At 42.4% G+C, this 18929-nt stretch overlaps 1 protein-coding gene across 2 annotated transcripts in view; it reads left to right on the plus strand.

The window, feature by feature from the left end:
• The window catches only part of LOC126266803 (phosphatidylserine synthase 2-like), a 230830-nt gene that overhangs the window by 201291 nt on the left and 10610 nt on the right, over positions 1-18929 (plus strand). Inside the window, exon 9 of one of the 2 annotated variants that reach the window (XM_049971345.1) lies at positions 13070-13181. In XM_049971345.1, the coding sequence (XP_049827302.1) occupies positions 13070-13151 (82 nt within the window). In that variant the 3' untranslated portion in view covers positions 13152-13181. Of the gene's footprint in view, positions 1-13069; positions 13182-18929 lie in introns of those variants that run through there. The other variant, XM_049971346.1, reaches the window with a different exon arrangement.

Genomic DNA, 18929 nt, shown 5'->3' on the forward strand with positions numbered 1-18929 from the left:
AGATGCTGAGTCACAGATAAGCACACAAAAAAAAGACTGTCACAAATAAGCTTTTGGCCAGCAAGGTGCTCAGGTGAGCCTCACCTGGTTCAGGTTCATTGATGACATCTTTGCGATCTGGATTGAGGGTGAGGACATCCTATCCATGTTCCTCCAGAACCGCAACAGTTTCTCACCCATTTGCTTCACCTGGTTCTGCTTAATCCAACAAGCCACCTTCCTAGATGTTGACCTCCACCTCAAAGATGGCTATATTAATACATCCATCCATATCAAACCCACAAACCATCAGCAATACCTCCACTTCGTTAGTTACCAACCATTCCATTCCAAGAAGTGCCTTCCATACAGCGTAGCCACCTGTGGTCACCACATCTGCAGTGACGAGCAGTCCCTCTCGAACTACATCGAGGATTCCACTGAAGCCGTCACAGACCATAATTATCCTTGCAACCATATACTAAAACAAATCTCATGAACCTTATCTATCCCTCTCCCACAACCTCCCAAAGTCTCCTGTCCAGTTTCTGAGAAACATTCTCTTCATAACTTAGTACCTCCCTGGACTGGGACAACTGAATTACATTCTCCGCCAGGGCTTCGACTACCTCTCGTCGTGCCCCGAAATGAGAAATGCCCTGCCCACTTTCCTTCCCACCTCTCCCACAGCGACATTCCGCCATCCACCAAACCTACACAATATACTCATCCACCCTTACACAACCCCTGCTCCCAACCCCTTATCTCATGGCTCATATCCCTGTAATAGACCTAGATGCAAGACATCTTAGCTCCCATAGATGTTCGAGCTCGCATCTTTTCCTCTTCATCAGAATGTCTTGGCTCACACTCTTCTAGGGGTTGAACCACACATGTTGCCATAAATTAGACACTTGTGATCCTTTGGTTAAATTGTCTGGCTGATGGCAAGTTTGTGAAATACACAGTTAATATAACATATAATAACTGTAATAATAATATTGGGAACTAAATTAACAACCCATAAATGATGTAGACCACACAGTTCCAATTTGGTTAGAATAATGTTTATTCAGAAAGAAAACTAATAGCGAAAGTGGTCGTATTTAGAATTACTATTACACTCGAGTGCATATCCATTTGACACAATTTTATCATTCACATTCTCATCACAGAACAAGTCCAATGCTCCACCTTGATATTTACATGAAAAGTTAGAATTCACACCAGGCATGCGGGTGCTCACTGCTCAGAGACTAAGTCCTGCGATACCACACAATGTGAAATTTTTGAAGTCTTTCCACTTCCTAGTTGCCTAAAGACTGGCTGTACGCTTTCACGTCTCAATCCGAAATGTACCCTTTGGTGTCTCCAGCCGAACTGACCGTTTTTGTGTCTCTATCCAAACTGTCCCCTTTGGTGTCTTGATCAGTACTGCCCTCTGCCTGTCTCCCACCATGTTTCCTGCACACCAAACATCTTAGCTCAACTGACTAGTGCAGTTCCCTTTCCTGAAGTCGTCCATCTGATTGGCTACAGCTTGTCCTACATTACTTTACATTTTAACGTGTTTAAATAATAGAAGCTTTACCACTTTCACATTCTAAATAAAGTAACAATAATATCTATTACATAATAAATGTTAAATTCTTTTACATAAAACCAATACAGTTTCCTTCTTAACTTTGAATGTCACAGCCAGTAGCCTTGCACCAATGTGCTTTCTGATAAATAAATAAATAAAGAACAAAAGTAACTATTATGCACTAAACTTTACAACAAATATTCTATTACCCAATGATTCAACAAGGTGTTATGCTGTCATCGTTCATTGTGTTTTGTGTGGAGGAAATTATGATCTGATGCTTAACTGAAAATACTGATAGTTTAAATTTTCTATATCTTTTAAACAAATAAAGTTACAGAATTGATATTTACAACAATGAGGTGCTTCTATATTAAATGTCGATCATTAAGATCGACCAAAATGTTCAGAATTCAGCATTCAGGTCTTTGTTACACAACTTGCTAATTTCACTTGAACAGTAAATCCTAAACTATTATAGATATGATTAATATTCAAGTTTTATTGGGATCACCATAAAATTTTATGGTGGATGGCAGATTAAAATTACTGTGGTTTGATTCCCTGCACTACTACAGAATTAAATATTTTTTATAAATGTTTCACTTTATGGCCGATCTTAGGTCCACCATATTTAACACTGCTACGTCTCCTTGGCCACAAAAGCCTTCTACTAGGTTTCCCTATGACGGAGGTTCTTGTCTGTCTCACTCGCACACTACAGCACTTGGGCGTCGATAGACAACAGACGCCTGTGAGTTTCCCCTCTCTTGGTGACTCTGCGCTCTTTGTGGCATCCGCCCCTGGACGACAGGGTTCGTTTCACAATTCCTGAAGGCCGACTCTTTCGGCCATATACTTAAATGAGAGTGAAATGCTTGTGAACTCGCAACTTGTCCCATACATCTTCCCAACATCACTGACTCCAGTCCGGTCACAAACATCACCTATCCCATCAAACGTAGGGCTCACTGTGCTGCACTCTATGTGGGAATGACAGCCATCAAAGTGTCTGTCCGCATGAATGGCCACCAACAAACTGTCGCCAAGAAACAAGTAGACCACCCTGTTGCTGAGCATGCTGACCAACATGACATCCTTCATTTCAATGATTGCTTCACAGCTTGTGCCATATGAATCCTTCCCAGCAACACCAGCTTTCCTGAATTGCACAGGTGGGAACTTTCCCTGCAATATAGCCTATGTTCCCATAACCCTCCGGGCCTCAACCTTCACTAGTCATTGTCTTCGCCCATCCAGCCCCTTTGCTGTTCCAAATGCAGCACTACACAGCCATCATTCCAACATTGCACCTATCCGTCTAACCTCCCTACTGCACGTACCTGCCCTACCTTGCACCCTCTTTGTCCCTGCGCGCTCCCCAACAGCACTTCAATGTCCCCCACCCCTACTCTATTATCCTTCCCACTCTCCGCCCCATCCTCCTCCTTACCGCCACCCTGTTATCACTCCCATCATGCACTGATGCTGCTGCTCAAACTGTGGCTTCAGTTGCCAGAGACTGCGGTCATGCATGAGAGTTGCGTTTGCACGCGTGCGCCTGTGTGTGTGTGTGTGTGTGTGTGTGTGTGTGTGTGTGTGTGTGTGTGTGTGTGTGTGTGTGTGTGTGTGTCTATTTCCGACGAAGGCCTTGCTTGCCGAAAGCTTATTGTGACAGTCTTTTTGTAGTGCCTATCTGTGACTTAGCATCTCCACCATATGGTGAGTAGAAAATTCCCTTTTCATAATATTGTTACAGTTCGTCCTGGGTTTTCCATTGTTTGATATTTCAGCAGTAGACATACAGTATATAAATTAAGAAGGAAAAACACTTTCATATTCACTATAAAAATAATTTGACACATATGTCGTCAAGGCTATCATTAGTTAGACCATTGACCCCAAAAAGTGTGGATTTGACACTAATTTGTGTTCATTTTTTTCCATTTTCTTGCCCACCCACTATTGCAGCTAGATGTAAGACATCATTGGGACTTTCACGCTTCAGTCTGTGTTTGTGAGTGCTAGGTATGACCTACCAGTTATCCTCCGAAATCAATGGTCAGTGCTAAACTGTTGCCAAGAGAAGAGTTGACTAACCAATGGTGGAACCTGTTGCTCTGTCTTCTGGATTCCCCATCCCCCACCCCCTCTCCTCTCATATACTACCTTCTGTGATTATGACGATGCACATCATCATTTTGTCATTACAACACAGCCTTCGATTCTGACATCCTCCCGGTTTTAATATTCGCCAACCCCTGTCCCACACCCACCCTTACTGCAGTCTCCACATCACTCCATTAATCAATAATGACCCTTTTTACCTCTGTGTAGTCGACTTCATTCTCTGTTGTTTTACTTTTACCCCTCCCTTTCCAGTTATCTCCTTCGCTTCATTGTGGACTACACTCGATTTCCTTTACCTGCACCAGCATGGACTTACTGGAGCCTCGTTCCTATCCCATTCACTTGGTGTCTCTCCCTTCCAGCTGTCAGCCTCCCTTTCCTCAGCCTCTTCTTGCTCTCCGCCACTGCCTTCCCACGATCACTCTATCTCATTGCCTCTCTCAGCTACTGTACCCGACACAACCGCTCACCACACTCATGTGTAAATGCTGGGACATGGTGGTTGGCCATGACAATGTAGTTGTGTGTGTGTGTGTGTGTGTGTGTGTGTGTGTGTGTGTGTGTGTGTGTGTGTGTGTGTGTCTTTACAGAATAACAACAAATATGCTAATGTATCTGTCACAGATTACAAATGAAATTGCCCTTGTGGATGTGAAGTCGGTCAAAAAACCCAAAATCTTAAGCATATTTCCATTTAAAAGGTTATAAAACTTGTTGCCAAACATTAAATTTTTGATGCGCTTAGATGCATATGATAATTCTTTGGCTATTGTAGCCACGCTTCATTAATTTAAAAAATAAAGTAAAACAAAATAAAGAACATTTTACAGCACTTATTTACAGTGGTCACATTACTATACAAAATTTGTACATCAGTCAGAGTGTATGTAATACTCATATTATGTGATATTATTAATACCATACACACATCAACTGGTTCTGCTAAGAAGTTCATTAATGGAATAGGAGGAGTTGACCACCAATAAATCCTTTAAACTCTTCTCAAACTGGATGTTATTATCAGCTAGACTCTTTATGGCTTCTGGCATGTTATTGAAAATGTGTGTTGCTGAATAGTGGACACCTCTCTGAACTACAGTAAGTGACTTTAAATCTTAGTGAAAGTTATTCTTATTTCTAGTAATAATGCGCAAACTGACCTGTTGGTTTGGAGGGGGGGGGGGGGGGGGGGGGAGGTGGTAGGAAAGTTGCAAGTTTCCTTAATCCTTTCCAGCCCAACTTTTATTTACTTGTGGGGAAAAAATATTTTTTCGCGTATTTCAATACATAATGATTGGAATAATATATATTTATAGGAAATTTTGTTATTTTTTGTTTTTGGAGGGAAATTTGGGATGACTCCATATGGCATCATTGGGCAGTATTTGTTTCCTTCAGTCAGGTGGTTGGGATATCACAGTGCTTGGTAATGCAGCTTGAATGAATATTTTATTACACAATTCGATGCAGTTTATTAAAGAAAAATTAGTACATACAATAATGAAACTTGCATTTCAGGACAATTTTATGTTTAACCAACGGGGCTCGTTTCTTCACAACTGGAGGCGATGGACTGTCATCTGATGGCCGTCCTCCTCTTCTTACCAAAATGTCTCCTCCTTTTAGTAGTCCATGAGCTACATCAGACCTACAAATGAACAGAGACATGTGTTTGGTTATTCCTCTTTGTCTGCAATGTCGGCGGTATAGGAGCCACGCATTCACAACACACATGTCAAGGAGGTGGAATACGACCCTTAGATAAAATCTTCTCACACCAATATTACTCCTATACAAAGCAACCAGCATGTAGTGCAGGTCAACTCCTCCCATCGAACGGTTATATTCTCTAACAATGTCTGGCCTTGGAACATCAATATATTTTCGTTCTCCCGCTGACCAACGTTTCACTGGCTGCACTGGACTTACTCCTTTGTATGATGATGCAAGAACGACAGACTTGTTATCATACCACTTCAGCGCTATGATGTTCCTTTCTGTATGATCCTCGTCCCTACTTTTTCAGCTCAGTGTCTGCTTTTAGATTGCAGCCTTGAAGTCTTGTGGGTCTAACAGTTCCAACTGCCAAAATGCCATAGTTATTCAGGGCAGAAATAAGATTGTAAGAGTTGAACCAATTGTCTGTAAACACTTTAAATTTTTTATATTTTGGCAGTCCTTCCACAAGCCTTACTACAATATCACCACTTACACCAAGACCAGTATCATTATGTACAGTTCCTTTCCCTCGGTATATTTCAAAATCGTACACAATTCCACTAGAACCAGCACAGGGAAAATCTTTTATACTCCACTTCTTTGGTTTGCTTTTTACATACTGTTTCAGGGATGAATGACCTTTGAAAGGAATGATTAGTTCATCCACTGAATGATATTCCTCAGGTTCAATAACTGAAAAACCTTGTTTGATTTTGTAAACAAATGGTCTCACCTTGAACAGCTTGTCACAATCAGGGTCCTCTCTTTGTTTCGTTTTAGTGTTGTCATTCACATGTAAATAATTTCTTAGCTTATCAAACCTATTTCTGGGCATTGAGTCAGCTATTGGAGAAAATCTTGTAGCCTCTGCCCAGTACATTCTGTAACTAGGCATTTTCACAACACCTGCTAGAATGTTTATCCCTATATACTTTTCTATTTCACGAACATTTGTATCTAAAGATACACCTGTTTTCTGTGTGCAGTATAGATTAGATTGCTCGACTAGGTTCTGGATAATGTCATCACTACACATTGTTCTGAAATACTGCAAAGGTGTCAGTTCATCTCCTGGAGGGTCAGAAAAAAAATTGCATTACATGATGTGTCCACTTCTTCAATGTCCCTCATTCTCCACCGAAGATCCTGGTGTGTACCACACTGAATTTTCTGAGCTGAATGACTTGGTGCAAATTATCTTGAAGCTAAGGGAACATCATCATCATCATCATCATCATCATCATCGGCTTGAGGGTCCAGAATTTCAACCACATCAAGGTCCATGCCTTGAAGATACTGTATATCCAGTGTAGTAGGGTCCTGCTGCCGAGCATTTTCAATCTCTTCCTCCACATCAGACATATCAAGGTCCAATCACCTTCGGGAAGCAGCAATATTTCTTCTTCTGATAAAGATTTATAATTGTGAATCATCTGGTAAACTAACCAGGAATTTTTTACTAGAGCAGCAAAAAAACTGGCAAATTATATCAATAACAATTTTAACATATTGATATTAGTTAGTATAATAAAGCTTTAAAAGAAACTTGAAAATATTAGAGTTACACATTTTGGTAAACTTTAGTCGAAGTTATTCCATGTACTACATTTGGTAACATGACAAATGCCCAATGATGCCAAATGGAATCACACGTTTGTGACTTCCAAGCAGAAAATTTCCGTAACTAGCATTATTTTCAAAGTGTTTACTAGTTAATTTACACTTTCAACAATAATTTATTAGTGCAACTTTTATATTAGTTTGCTTCCTTTACCTTGATATAATATTTTGAAAGTCCAGCTGGGTGCACTGTACCGTAGGTACCATGCAACAATACATTTGTCAAGGCATTGTAACCTGGTGCTCTCTGTTTTAGCAAATTCATGGTAGCCAACCTAAGAATAATGATTAGATTAGGTTAATACTTGTTCCATAGATCATGAATACGACACTTCGTAATGATGTGGACTGTGTCAGGTTAATGAAAGATGTCTGTACAAGATATTACATTACACAAAATATTGCATGACACTAATGCTCAAGTTAGTTTTTTTCCCTGCCTTAATTTATATTTATATTTATATGAACTTTAGAAAGCCCTGCACACTTGTTTATAATCTTTGGACAAATAGTTTGGCCTTGGGAAAAAGTTAAATATGATGATGCCATATGGCATCACTAGGCTGGAAAGGGTTAAGGAATAAATATATTATAAAGCAGCAGTTAGTATCTCCAGTCCCTCAAACAACCTCTGGAGAAAATTCTTGATTTCACGCCACAAATAATTCATATTTCGCATTTTTGGGTTTGTAAAACTTTAGCTTGGCTTGATGAGTTACCCCAGAAAATAATCCCATATCACATTCTGGAATGAAAGTAAGCATAGTATGGTAGCTTTTTTATTTTTATATCACGTCTGACAGCATTCGCCTAGCACATAGAGATTTGTTTAGGTGCTTCAGCAGTTCTGTGGAATGTTCCTTCCAGTTAAATTTATTATCAAGCTTTAATCCCAAGAATATAACAACACTGTCAACTTCTTCTATTTGCTAATCATCATATTTTAGGCATATACTAGTAGGACACCTTTTACAAAGTTCTGAACTGCATATAGTACATTTTTTCAATGTTTAGTGACAGAACTGACCAATGAAAATTTCATTAGGTGATCTTTTTAAGGCCATACATGATTTTTTATTTATTGCAATGTTTATATCATCTGCATACAAAATAAACTTTCAATCTGGCAATTTTAAAGATGAAAGATCATTTTAGTACACTGGAAAAAGTGAGAGCCCTAAGATGGAACTTGGGGGAAACCACATGTTGGTGGGTCCCAGTTTGATGATGCCTGATAGTTTAATACACGACTCTTTCCTGTTGGCACCCTTTGTTTTCTGTCAGAGATACAGGATTTGAACAATTTTGCAGCATTTCCTCTTACACCATAATATTCTAAGTTACTTAAAAGTATATTATGATTTACTCAGTTAAATGCTTTTGACAAATCACAAAATATACCAGTAGCCTGTAATTTATTGTCTAATGAATTAAATACATTCTCACTGTACGTGTAGATAGGCTTGTCAATATCAGAAACTTTTAGAAATCCAAATTGTGACTTGACTAATATTTTATTTGTGGTCAGATGGTTAAAAAGATGACTGTATATTATCTTTTCTGAAATTGTTGAGAATGGGGCCAAAAGTGAAATTGGACAGAAGTTTGATGGTATTCCTTTATCTCCTTTCTTGTACAAAGGCTTAACTTCGCATATGTCAACCATTCAGGAAATGTTCCTCTGATAAAAGACCGGTTTCACAAATAACTTAAAATGTCACTAAACTCAAGCACACTGGTTAATCAGTTATATTATCATAGATACTACATTTTTTATATATATTTTAAGGATTTTACGGTGGACATTACTTTTAGTGGTGGTGTGAGGGTCATACTCATATTATTGTAGTTATTTGTAGTGACTGGTCTAGGACATTCCATGGCAGCATATACTGAACATGACAACCCCATCTTGTCGTAACAGTTATGAAGTGATTATTGAAAATTTCAGCAACATTGCACACATCTGTCACCTGTGTATCATTTACTCTTGTATGTTATGAATATTGTTTAGTGAAATTACTACTGATGTCTCATGAGGTGGTTGCTAGGAATGTCTCATACCCATAGTATTCCTCTGTACATTTCAAGTTTGGCTAGAATTTCTCCTAGCACGCCACAGCTGTGCTAGAGCACTCACTCATACACATCCCCATCCCCATATGTTTGAAGATTAGATTAGATTCAGTTTTCGTTTCATCAACCCAGAAAATGAGATGATTCTCGTGGGTGTGGAACTTGTCAGAAAATATTACATAAAAAACGATACTACCCTGATCATTTGTCATGATATTGTCAAAATATGTACATACATAACAGTAAACTGGAATTACTAATATTTACAGAATTAATACATTGTCAGAATGAAATGTAGTTATGTACTTTTAATAAATTTATCGCGCAAAAAATACCTAATCTTGACTGTTATGACCAAAAGCTGTTGGAACTGAAATCTAACAGACATCTTTACTTAAGCTGGTCTAACAGTCTCTGCTAAGATATTTGTCTATAGAAAGAGGAGGAGTTGCAGTCCGAACGATCTTTCAAACTCTATTTATACCTTGTTTTATCTGAACCCAAGTTCTTAAAAGTTACTGGCAATTTATTGTAAATGTGTATTCCTGAATATTGGACCCCTTTTTGGGCCAAGGTGAGTGATTTTAGGTTTTTATGCTGACTATTCTTGTTCCTAGTATTGATACTGTGCATTGAGCTATTGGTTGGAAATAGAGGTATATTACATGCAACAAATTTCGTTAAGGAATAAATATACTGAGAAGCAACAGTTAGAATACAAATTTCCTTAAACAGGTTTCTACATGACGATTTTGAATTTACACCACAAATGATTATTATTATTACGTGCCTTTGCACGCAAAAAACTTTTGCTCGGTTTGATGAGTTACCCCAGAATATGATCTCACATAACATAATAGAATGAATGTAAGCAAAATATGCAAGTTTTTTATATTTATATCTTCTACATTTGGCATAATTCTCACTGAAAATACCCACTTGTTTAGGTGCCACAGCAATTCTTTGATATGTCCTTCCCACCCGAATTTATTATCAAGCTGTAATCACAGACATTTAACACTGTCAACCTCTTCGATCTGCATGTCTTCATATGTTATACATATGCTGCAAGGAAATCTCTTACAGGTTCTGAACTGCATATAATTAGTCTTTTCAAAGTTGAATGATGGTGAATTAGCTGTAAACCATTTGTCAATGTCAGTTAAAATTTGATTAGTAGCTATTTCTAAATCTGTACTTGACTTGCTACTTTTTGCAATGTTCGTATCAGCTACAAACAAAACATACTTAACATCTCAGAATGTAAAACACAAGAGGTCATTAATGTACATAAGAAAAAAAAAGAGATCCAAGATGGAACCTTAAGGAATACCGAATGCAATTAATGCCCATTAGATGAAGACTGACTGCTTACTGGACAGGTAATTTGCAATGACACCCTATGTTTCCTGTCAGTTAGATAAGACTCAAACCATTTTGCAGCATTGCCAGTGACATCGTAATATTCTAATTTACTTAAGAGAATGCTGTGGTTCACAAGTCAAATGCTTTTGACAGAACATAGAAAATGACAGTAGCCTTAGCCTCTAATTTATTATCTAATAAATTAAGTACATTCCTCAGCTCAGTGCAGCCGATAGAAACACAAAAAACAACCGAAAATTTAAGTTCCTAGCTTTCAGAATAAATGTTCCTTCATCAGGGAGGAGAGAGGGGAAAGAAAGGGAAGAAGGGAAAGTGGATTTAGTTACTCACAACCCAGGTTATGAAGCAACAGGGAAAGGAAAACAGGGAAAGTCGCAAGGATGGAGGCATGGTTGTCAGAGGGAAGCCAAAGACATTCTACTGTAGGTACTGTGCCAGCTTCAAACCAAAGAGGATGCATACAGAAATAAAGAGGTGTATATTATAAAGATGTAGGATGAAAAGATGCATGAATGGCTAAAGAGGAAAGGGAAAGAGGAGAAGACTGAAAAGTAAATGGGAGTGAGGTTGTTTAACGTAGGTTCAGTCCAGGGGGATGGTGGGATGAAAGGATGTGCTGGAGTGCAAGTTCCCATCTCCGCAGTTCAGAGGGACTGTTGTTGGGTGGGAGAAGCCAAATGGCACATACGGTGTAGCAGGTTCCTAGGTCCCTAGAATTATGCTGGAGGGCATGCTCTGCTACTGGGTATTGGACATCTCCTAGGCGGACAGTTCGTCTGTGTCCGTTCATGCGCTCAGCCAGTTTAGTTGTTGTCATACCAATGTAAAAGGCTGTGCAGTGCAGGCATGTCAGCTGATAAATGACATGTGTAGTTTCACATGTGGCCCTGCCTTGAATTGTGTATGTTGTACCAGTATCGGGGCTGGAGTAGGTGGTTGTGGGGGGATGCATGGGGCAGGTTTTGCAGCGGGGTCGGTTACAGGGGTAGGAACCGCTGGGTAGAGAAGGCAGTCTGGGAATATTGTAGGGTTTAACAAGGATGTTACGGAGGTTAGGGGGATGACGAAAGGCAACTCTGGGTGGTGTGGGGAGAATTTTGTCAAGGGATGATCTCATTTCAGGGGTTCACTTGATAAAGTCATATCCCTGGCGGAGTAATTTATTGATGTATTCGAGGCCAGGATAAAATTGGGTGACAAGGGGGATGCTTCTGTGTGGTCTGAGGGTAAGAATATTGTTGTTGGACGGGGAGAAATGTATTGCTCGGGAGATCTGTTTGTATAATGTATTATTTGCAGTCAGATGCTTAAGGAGACACTTGATCATGACCTTCTCATATATTTTTGAAAAGGCCAGCAAAAGTGAAATTGGTGGTATCTCTTTATCCCCCTTCTTGTAAGAGGCTTATCTTCAGCATATTTTAGCCAGTCTGGAAATGTTCCACTGATAAGAAACTGATTACACAAACACAGAGCTTCCAGATTTTTAATGAAGAGGTTAACATTTTGTGAAGGTGATATGTATATACTTACTGTTATAAAGGACTTACTGTGAAATACTACTTCTGTTGCATAAGTGTCTCAAGTGCTGCTCTGAGCAAAATTTATTAATATCAATATTCTTTAAATCAAAACAGTTTCTGGCAAATGTTCGTGAAAGTGATGAAGTGAAGCAGCAATTACATTAATGTCAACAAATTCAGTAGTAGTTACCTCCTATGTTCTTACCTTGATGGAGATAAAATAATTAAATGAAATTTCTATAATACATGTAAATAATACTTACTTATGATTATCCTCCTTGCAGCCCTCAGATACATTTAGCTTCAGAGAGTTGTCAGGTGTGACCAATGCTTAAAACAAAAATAACAGATGATGATAATTGGTTACTTCCTTATTTGACCCCCTCCGTAACCAAATGCTTAGTGTTGCGGTCTGTAGTGTGGGAAGTACCTAAGTTTGATTCGTGGTATCACAACAGATTTTTTTTCTAAGGCAAGGCAGTTTGGTACAGGGTCCATTCAGCCCTTGCGAGGCCAAATGAGGAACTGCATGAATCTGCAAGCCTTGTAGGCAATAGTCAGGCCTGAGGCCTAATTCTTGAGCGATGTTTACTGTTTATGTCATTATTTCATAGCATTCTACCATTACACTATTTATTAGCTCTGATAATCTTTTAAAATTGTAGTTTCTCATATCCCACAATAGCTTGTTAATTCAATTTAATTCCACCATTGGTCCTGATGACTATCTGTTACTTAAAAATATGTCTTATATTGCTTTATTTAGAATAAATATTGGACTGACATTTCTGCCAAGATGGTGTGCTTTGCAAAGCAAATTAAATAGAGGTGGACCATGTCATACAGATTAAGCTGTCTAATATGGAATTTTAGCCCTTCTTTGTGCTCATCACAAAGCAAAATAATTTTATAAAGAAATAATCTGAAGTTATCTGGTGATGACATTGTCATGATGATGTTGAAGGCATCAGTAAACAATTAATTTGACCATCCATAGCTTATAATTATCATAGACATTTTCTAATAGAAATTTTAAAATTTTATTTTTCAGTGATTGTACTAAGATTGGGAGGCAGTCGTGGATAACATTGGCTATTGTGTCAACAGAATTCCTTACTGGTTGCCAGATTTGATTGGGACACTATTACCATACCCATTCCAAGGTAAGTGTTTAGTAGCAATACATTGCTGGCTATTTTGTGTTTATAACTATTTAACACGCGATCTAGTGTCATTGCAATAAATGGAGAAGTGAACTGACTACATGGGCAAACCTTGAGAGAGATAGAGAGAGAGAGAGAGAGAGAGAGAGAGAGAGAGAGAGAGGGAGAGAGAGAGGGAGGGAGGGGGGGGTGAGTCATATCTCTCTCTCTCTCCCCCCCTCCCTCCCTCTCTCTCTCTCTCTCTCTCCTCCCTCCCTCCCTCTCTCTCTCTCTCCTCCCTCCCTCCCTCTCTCTCTCTCTCCTCCCTCCCTCCCTCCTTCTCTCTCTCTCTCCCCTCCCTCCCTCCCCCTCTCTCCCCCCTCCCTCCCTCCCCCCTCTCTCCCCCTCCCTCCCTCCCTCTCCCTCCCTCCCCCCGCCCTCCCCCTTCTCTCCCCCTCCCTCCCTCCCTCTCCCTCCCTCCCCCCGCCCTCCCCACTCCCTCCCTCCACCCCTCCCTCTCTCCCTCCCTCCCCTCCCTCCCCCTCCCTCCCCCTCCCTCCCCCCTCCCTCCCACCTCCCCCTCCCACCCTCCCTCCCTCCCCCTACCTCCCCCTCCCTCCCTCCCTCCCCCTACCACCCCCTCCCTCCTTCCCTCCCCCTACCTCCGCCTCCCTCCCTCCCCCTACCTCCCCCTCCCTCCCTCCGCCTCCCTCCCCCTCCCTCCCTCCCCCTACCTCCCCCTCCCTCCCTCCCCCCTCCCTCCCTCCCTCCCTCCCTCCCTCACTCACTCACTCACTCACTCACTCACTCACTCACTCACTCACTCCCTCCCTCTCTCTCCCCCTCTCCCTCCCTCTCTCTCCCCCTCTCCCTCCCTCTCTCTCTCCCCCTCTCCCTCCCTCTCTCTCTCCCCCTCCCTCCCTCCCTCCGTCCCTCTCTCTCTCCCTCTCTCTCCCCCCTCCCTCCCTCTCTCTCTCCCTCTCTCTCCCCCCCTCCCTCCCTCTCTCTCTCCCTCTCTCTCCCCCCCCTCCCTCCCTCCCTCCCTCCCTCTCTCTCTCCCCCTCCCTCCCTCTCTCTCCACCTCCCTCCCTCTCTCTCCCCCTCCCTCCCTCCCCCCCTCCCCCTCTCCCCCTCTCCCCCCTCCCTCCCTCCCTCCTTCCCTCCCCCCTCCCCCCCTCCCCCTCTCCCCCTCCATCCCCGCTCCCTCCCTCCCTCCCTCCCTCCTTCCCTCCTTCCCTCCCTCCTTCCCTCCCTCCCATGCCCCCTCCCCCAGCCCCTCCCCCGCCTCCGCCCTCGCCCCCGCTCTTGCCCCCGCCCTCGCCCTCTCTCTCTCTCTCTCTCTCTCTCTCTCTCTCTCTCTCTCTCTCTCTCTCTCTCTCTCTTTCTCTGGGAGAGGAGGGCCAGGGGTATGAAAAATATAACAACCTTTTAGAACGAGGATACAGATAACATAGATTACCTTACGTGCTCACAACCCTTTTGTTAGCAGTGTCTGTAAGAATTACTTCTACACTGATATTAATATTATCAGCTGTGGTTAGTGTTGACTTCTTTCATCTTGAATCCAAGCTGATTAACATTATTTTAGTTTAATTTTTATTGTACATCAAGGCGTCTACTCTCCAGTAGTCGCCATACCTGTTTTAACATTATGTACCTCATTTTTCTAATCTTCTAATGAAGCAAAATCTTGTGTCATATTTTGTCCAGGTCTAGGATGAGATGCTTTACGTATAAAGATTATGAATCTTATTTCACTCCAAGTCTGTTACATTAGTCTGAGATACAAATGATACACTGACAGTTGGAGGTGAACTGATTAATTTTTCCTGGCAGATTATCATTATTGGAGTAAACAGGAGAGACTTTGTGCTTGTTGTTCGCAAGTGCTGAAGGTTAAGTTTTCATTAGCTGTGGTGCACAATGTATAAGATTACTGCCCAAACAGAACAGAATTTCACTTTGTATCATATAAAGTGAGTGTGGTTAATTCTACTGCTTGAAGAACTATCAAACATAACTACACTCATCAGCAATTTAATTAGTCATACCTACTGAGAAATGGGTTATGTTGCCTTCTTCAGTGTTAAATGCACGTGCATTCCCTTCTTCCCTGATAAATGCATTTGATGTATTCAGACCTGAATTACACAAGATATTAAAAATATTGGAAGACACCCTGATCCTCAGTTACTCATCCACCAGCTGCAACTCTTGGAGACTGGTCAGAGCTGAGTCCAAGATGTGCACATTTTGTCAAAGAAGTCCCAAATACACTCCTGGAAATGGAAAAAAGAACACATTGACACCGGTGTGTCAGACCCACCATACTTGTACCTGGCACTGCGAGAGGGCTGTACAAGCAATGATCATACGCATGGCACAGCGGACACACCAGGAACCGTGGTGTTGGCCGTCGAATGGCGCTAGCTGCGCAGCATTTGTGCACTGCCGCCGTCAGTGTCAGCCAGTTTGCCGTGGCATACGGAGCTCCATCGCAGTCTTTAACACTGGTAGCATGCCGCGACAGCGTGGACGTGAACCGTATGTGCAGCTGACGGACTTTGAGCGAGGGCGTATAGTGGGCATGCGGGAGGCCGGGTGGACGCACTGCCGAATTGCTCAACACGTGGGGCTTGAGGTCTCCACAGTACATCGATGTTGTCGCCAGTGGTCGGCGGAAGGTGCACGTGCCCGTCGACCTGGGACCGGACCGGACCGCAGTGACGCACGGATGCACGCCAAGACCGTAGGATCCTACGCAGTGCCGTAGGGGACCACACCGCCACTTCCCAGCAAATTAGGGACACTGTTGCTCCTGGGGTATCGGCGAGGACCATTCGCAACCGTCTCCATGAAGCTGGGCTACGGTCCCGCACACCGTTAGGCCGTCTTCCGCTCGCGCCCCAACATCGTGCAGCCCGCCTCCAGTGACGTCACGACAGGCGTGAATGGAAGGACGAATTAAGACGTGTCGTCTTCAGCGATGAGAGTCGCTTCTGCCTTGGTGCCAATGATGGTCGTATGCGTGTTTGGCGCCGTGCAGGTGAGCGCCACAATCAGGACTGCATACGACCGAGGCACACAGGGCCAACACCCGGCATCATGGTGTGGGGAGCGATCTCCTACACTGGCCGTACACCTCTGGTGATCGTTGAGGAGACACTGAATAGTGCACGGTACATCCAAACCGTCATCGAACCCATTGTTCTACCATTCCTAGACCGGCAAGGGAACTTGCTGTTCCAACAGGACAATGCACGTCTGCATGTATCCCGTGGCACCCAACGTGCTCTAGAAGATGTAAGTCAACTACCCTGGCCAGCAAGATCTCCAGATCTGTCCCCCATTGAGCATGTTTGGGACTGGATGAAGCGTCGTCTCACGCGGTCTGCACGTCCAGCACGAACGCTGGTCCAACTGAGGCGCCAGGTGGAAATGGCATGGCAAGCCGTTCCACAGGACTACATCCAGCATCTCTACAATCGTCTCCATGGGAGAATAGCAGCCTGAATTGCTGCGAAAGGTGGATATACACTGTACTAATGCCGACATTGTGCATGCTCTGTTGCCTGTGTCTATTGCCTGTGGTTCTATCAGTGTGATCATGTGATGTATCTGACCCCAGGAATGTGTCAATAAAGTTTCCCCTTCCTGGGACAATGAATTCACGGTGTTCTTATTTTAATTTCCAGGAGTGTATGTTAAATAGGTTTGATGTCACATGTAAAGGGTGAAGGTCACGGTTAAAGCAGGCTCAGACATGGTAATTGGATGTCTCTATAGGCCCCCGGGCTCAGCAGCTGTTGTGGCTCAGCACCTGAAGAATAATTTGGAAAATATTTCGAGTAGATTTCCCCACCATGTTATAGTTCTGGGTGGAGATTTTAATTTGCCGGATATAGACTGGGAGACTCAAACGTTCATAACGGGTGGCAGGGACAAAGAATCCAGTGAAATATTTTTAAGTGCTTTATCTGAAAACTACCTTGAGCAGTTAAACAGAAAACCGACTCGTGGCGATAATATATTAGACCTTCTGGTGACAAACAGACCCGAACTATTTGAATCAGTTAATGCAGAACAGGGAATCAGCGATCATAAAGCGGTTACTGCGTCGATGATTTCAGCCGTAAATAGAAATATTAAAAAAGGTAGGAAGATTTTTCTGTTTAGCAAAAGTGACAAAAAGCAGATTACAGAGTACCTGACGGCTCAACACAAAAGTTTTGTCTCAAGTGCAGATAGTGTTGAGGATCAGTGGACAAAGTTCAAAACCATGGTACAATATGCGTTAGATGAGTATGTGCCAAGCAAGATCGTAAGAGATGGAAAAGAGCCACTGTGGTACAACAACCGAGTTAGAAAACTGCTGCGGAAGCAAAGGGAACTTCACAGCAAACATAAACATAGCCAAAGCCTTGCAGACAAACAAAAATTACGCGAAGCGAAATGTAGTGTGAGGAGGGCTATGCGAGAGGCTTTCAATGAATTCGAAAGTAACGTTCTATGTACTGACTTGGCAGAAAATCCTAAGAAATTTTGGTCCTATGTCAAAGCGGTAGGTGGATCAAAACAAAATGTCCAGACACTCTGTGACCAAAATGGTACTGAAACAGAGGGTGACAGACTAAAGGCCGAATTACTAAATGTCTTCTTCCAAAGCTGTTTCACAAAGGAAGACTGCACTGTGCTTCCTTCTCTAGATTGTCGCACAGTTGACAAAATGGTAGATATCGAAGTAGATGACAGAGGGATAGAGAAACAATTAAAATCGCTCAAAAGAGGAAAGGCCGCTGGTCCTGATGGGATACCAGTTCGATTTTACACAGAGTACGCGAAGGAACTTGCCCCCCTTCTTGCAGCGGTGTACCGTAGGTCTCTAGAAGAGCGAAGCGTTCCAAAGGATTGGAAAAGGGCACAGGTCATCCCCGTTCTCAAGAAGGGACGTCGAACAGATGTGCAGAACTATAGACCTATATCTCTAACGTCGATCAGTTGTAGAATTTTGGAACACGTATTATGTTCGAGTATAATGTCTTTTCTGGAGACTAGAAATCTACTCTGTAGGAATCAGCATGGGTTTCGAAAAAGACGATCGTGTGAAACCCAGCTCGCGCTATTCGTCCACGAGACTCAGAGGGCCTTAGACACGAGTTCACAGGTAGATGCCGTGTTTCTTGACTTCCGCAAGGCGTTTGACACAGTTCCCCATAGTCGTTTAATGAACAAAGTAAGAGCATACGGACTATCAGATCAATTGTGTGATTGGATTGAGGAGTTCCTAGATAACAGAACGCAGCACGTCATTCTCAATGGAGAGAAGTCTTCCGAAGTAAGAGTGATTTCAGGTGTGCCGCAGGGGAGTGTCATAGGACCGTTGCTATTCACAATATACGTAAATGACCTGGTGGATGACATCGGAAGTTCACTGAGGCTTTTTGCAGATGATGCTGTGGTGTATCGAGAGGTTGCAACAATGGAAAATTGTACTGAAATGCAGGAGGATCTGCAGCGAATTGACGCATGGTGCACGGAATGGCAATTGAATCTCAATGTAGCGAAGTGTAATGTGATGCGAATACATAGAAAGATAGGTCCCTTATCATTTAGCTACAAAATAGCAGGTCAGCAACTGGAAGCAGTTAATTCCATAAATTATCTGGGAGTACGCATTAGGAGTGATTTAAAATGGAATGATCATATAAAGTTGATCGTCGGTAAAGCAGATGCCAGACTGAGATTCATTGGAAGAATCCTAAGGAAATG

The sequence above is a fragment of the Schistocerca gregaria genome, chromosome 4 (assembly GCF_023897955.1).
Source record: "Schistocerca gregaria isolate iqSchGreg1 chromosome 4, iqSchGreg1.2, whole genome shotgun sequence".
NCBI classification, from domain to species: Eukaryota; Metazoa; Arthropoda; class Insecta; order Orthoptera; family Acrididae; genus Schistocerca; species Schistocerca gregaria.